Below are 3,695 nucleotides of genomic sequence, written 5' to 3'. Positions count from 1 at the left end.
GTAAGAACCTAGGTAACATCCTATTCTTGCTTAATGCAATCCTCCAGCTTTATCACCCATGTTTGCTCATCACCCAGATCTCTGCACTGTACAAGGTTGACAATATTGTCTTGAAAAATCTATGCATCTGAATTACATTCTTTCTAATATAAACATTCGAAATAGTGGCCAAAACTTTGGAAATTATTCCCTTGAAAAGGGAGGAGACAAAAGGGAATATGTGCCGGCCATGTACTACTAGCAGTAGCGCGGGCCATGAACCGCCGCTGTAGGTGGGATTTAGCAGTAGCGCGGGACAACGATACCGGCGCTACTAATATGTTGGCCCTGCCGTGTCCCCACGGGTTGGCCACAGTAGCAGCGCGTGCCGTGGCTCGGTCTTTTGGAGGTGCTCATAAGGATAGGGTGTGCGTGTGTGCGTTCACAGGGATCAGTGTATGCGCGTGTATATGAGCGATTCCGCGTGTATTGTGTTAAAAAAAAGTAGCGCAGGGTCAAGGCGCACTGCTAGTAATTAGCTGCAGCGATTGCTGAAACACGTGTTATGTGGGCCTAAACAACGGTACTGTTAAAAGTTAGTTGTAGCGTCGTAGGAGTAGCGGCCTTTGTCTCGCGCTACTACTAGGTAGTGATATGTGCAAGGCATGGGTGAAAGGAAATAGCCATGAATTAGGATAAGCAGGCTATGAGGAGTAGCCCCACCGATGCAATCCCTTTCAATGTCCTCCATGATTCAGTTGTTTGCTCCTTCCAAGGGAAAGAGAAATAACATGCATTTGGTCGTTTTTGATGAACAAGATCTTTTCTCTTCACTTGTCAGGAGCGTACCTGTCGCCCACTAGGCACTAGATTCAATTGATCTGGACGTTTTGTTTATTCCTGCCGTCCAGCCGTGTCGCCGCGTCTGCATCATAGCAATCTGGACTTGTCCTAATTGTTCCACTCCTGGCTGATCTGAATATCATTTCCAAGTGCTCCTATTCCACGCTTCTGGCAAAGAGTTGGCTCCTAGCTTTGTTTTTGTGGCACAAATTTCTAGATCTGGTTTTCCATGTTTCCAATCTAAAATTTCAAAATAACATTGGCGACCAAAGCATTGGGAAACTATTCTTTTGGGGAGAAAAAGAGATAAGAGAGAATATGTGCCATATGTGCAAAGGGGGTGAAATGGCCATGGATGGATAAATAGACAGGGTGGAGGTGGAGCCCTCAACCAAGCAATCCTTATCGATTTCATATGCTTCACGATTGAGTTGCTTGCTCCAATCGAAGACGGAGCATTTGGGTTGCTTTCGAGCAACATGATGGATGTTTTCGCTTCACTTACCGGGAGCCTACGTGGCGCCCACGAGACAAGGAGATATTCAACGGATCTGGCCGCTTGTTTATTCCGAGCATGGGCGTGTTGCCGCATCATCATGCCAATCTAGACTTGTCCTCTCCTTTACCTAACATCTATCACCCAAATATTCCTGCCAGCGTCTGTATCCAGGCCAGCTACCCGATTGATCATGACTGGCTGGCTCAGATTTTAGCACCAACCATACACATGCAACTATGCAAGGTGAGAATGTAGCAAGCACATGGCCACTTGTCATGATGCATTAGAACCCTTAAATTTATACAGGAGGGTGCAAAAGGAGATTCTTATACTACTGCTCAAAATGAATAAATACAGCGTGTACGTACTATGTAGTTGACATTTTTCATATATGCAATGCATGTACCCAATAGTTGAAGAAGAAGAAGAATAAGAAGATATGATCGACACGAAGGAAGGAAGCAAATGAGAATCAAGTGACTTTGCAATCGACTTTACAATCAAGGTGAGAAAGTGATGGATGCGGCTACCCGGCCATGAGAAGCGTCGACAGTTCTCTCTCTATAAATAAGACACGTAGGTAACACTTATCTTTCACCAATCCACTCCACAGCCCCCGGAGCCAGACCCACCCTCCCCTCCTTCATCATCATCTTCTTCTCCTCGCAGATCCATCATCCATGGGCTCCCTGGGAAGCAGCGACGGTGAGAAGCGACAGGCGGTGGAGAGCGTGAGCACGGAGGCGGCATGCGCACTGCTGGCGTCGGAGCAATACGGGTACGTGGACGTGCGCATGTGGGAGGACTTCAACCGGGGCCATGTCGCCGGCGCGCGCAACGTGCCCTACTACCTCTCCGTCAACCCCCATGGCGAGGAGCGCAACCTGGACTTCGTGGACCAGGTGGCCGCGCTCCACTCGAAACAGGACCGGCTCCTCGTCGGCTGCCGCTCCGGGGTGCGGTCCAGGCTCGCCACCGCCGACCTCGTCGCCGCCGTAAGTTATAGAGTCCTGCGACTGATTGGTTGAAGTCACTGACTTTTGATCTGTGGATCAATTTACTGATTGTTGGTTGGTCTGTGCAGGGGTTCACGAAGGTGAAGAACCTGGAGGGTGGCTACCTCTCCTTGCTCAAGAGCGTCAGTTACCAGCAGCCGGCAGCACTAGCCAACCTTCACTAATTTTCCTTTTGTTTCTATAAAGGCTCCCAGGAATAAGTTAATTTGTGATCTATGATTCATGATGTACAGAGAAAATTTCCATGGAAAAGAAGGCATTTTGTATGTATAAAACTATATATGCATATTGGCAGGCACAGTTGGTTACATACGGATTTGGTTGACTAAGCTTATACAGAGTATTTCTCTAACTGTTAATTCCTTTCACACAGTTAATCAAGTTGAAAGAAAGGTATTTTTACTCTAGAGAAATTGAGGCATTAACTTTTTATTTTCATCCAACACAACTATTCCAAAATGAGTTACCAGGTGTGTGATTAGGCCGTCTTTGTATGCTGAAAATACAAAAATATTTGAGCTAAATTTGTGAATTAATACAAATGGGATATAAATAAGTATACAAGTTTGGTATAAACAGGCTCACATGCAAGTTGTACTTGTTGGTATTGATCAAAAGGCCCAATGGGCCAAAACGAAAAAAAAGAAACATACATAAGTTACGTTAAAGGGGGAGGTCACCAACCAACGTTCGTACCCCTCGACCCCAACTAAAGCGCCCTGATCGGGGGCGATCCAAATCAATGTGGTTTAGGTCCCCTGATCGCCAGCGCCATATATAAAGAGGGGGGCAACTAGTCACGCACGATCTGAACCAGTTCACGTGCGTTTACTCTGCCCTCCTACATCTCTAAAGCCTAATTTGATCTGTGGGAGCGTTTGGCGACGTGAAGGCCTTCTCCTACCTGTGCTCCGGTGCCAGGGCTGTGCCGCTGGCGCCCGGAGGGGCGCCGCTACCTGCAGGAACTGTCTACATCGAGCCTGCATCAAACCTTCATCAAGTAGGCACGGGACTTCGTATCGCCTACACCAATGGCTTCTTTCATTGGTGGTAAGATCACTAAACCATCTCTCTGATCTATGAAATTAGGTGATCTAAAGTCTAGGCTAACGTTCCTGTTAAGTAAACCCGACGGGATTAAGTCTAACAATATTGAATGAGAGAAAGCCGATGCCACTTAACTTTCTTAGGTTGTGGTCAACACTATTTCCACCAACATCATTGAGGTAGTAACAGACGCTAATGATGCCGAGGCAGACACGGCCACCACCCATCGGGCTGGTTTGCCAACACCGTCACTATCAATGTCATCGTTGTGGCTGAAGGCCCGGATGAACAAAGGTATTTGTCTGTGGTCC

At 47.1% G+C, this 3,695-nt stretch overlaps 1 protein-coding gene across 1 annotated transcript; it reads left to right on the top strand.

Annotated features, from left to right (window-relative positions):
* Positions 1-1,906: 1,906 nt before the first annotated feature.
* Positions 1,907-2,649, top strand: LOC119326793 (thiosulfate sulfurtransferase 16, chloroplastic-like). The gene is made up of 2 exons (XM_037600398.1): positions 1,907-2,316; positions 2,406-2,649. Exons 1-2 carry the CDS (start codon positions 2,002-2,004, stop codon positions 2,499-2,501), a joined length of 411 nt encoding a protein of 136 aa, XP_037456295.1. The 5' UTR covers positions 1,907-2,001; the 3' UTR covers positions 2,502-2,649.
* Positions 2,650-3,695: the final 1,046 nt, after the last annotated feature.

This window comes from Triticum dicoccoides, chromosome 6B, assembly GCF_002162155.2.
Source record: "Triticum dicoccoides isolate Atlit2015 ecotype Zavitan chromosome 6B, WEW_v2.0, whole genome shotgun sequence".
Taxonomy (NCBI): domain Eukaryota; kingdom Viridiplantae; phylum Streptophyta; class Magnoliopsida; order Poales; family Poaceae; genus Triticum; species Triticum dicoccoides.
The sequence above is the reverse complement of the archived record's forward strand: the minus strand, read 5'-3'. Positions and strand labels throughout refer to the sequence as shown.

Excerpts from the sequence above, each read along its gene's own strand:
- LOC119326793 (XM_037600398.1), top strand. The coding sequence starts at position 2,002 with ATGGGCTCCCTGGGAAGCAGCGACGGTGAGAAGCGACAGGCGGTGGAG. Across the intron at positions 2,317-2,405 it reads CCGCCGACCTCGTCGCCGCC|GGGTTCACGAAGGTGAAGAA; the intron begins GTAAGTTATAGA and ends TGGTCTGTGCAG.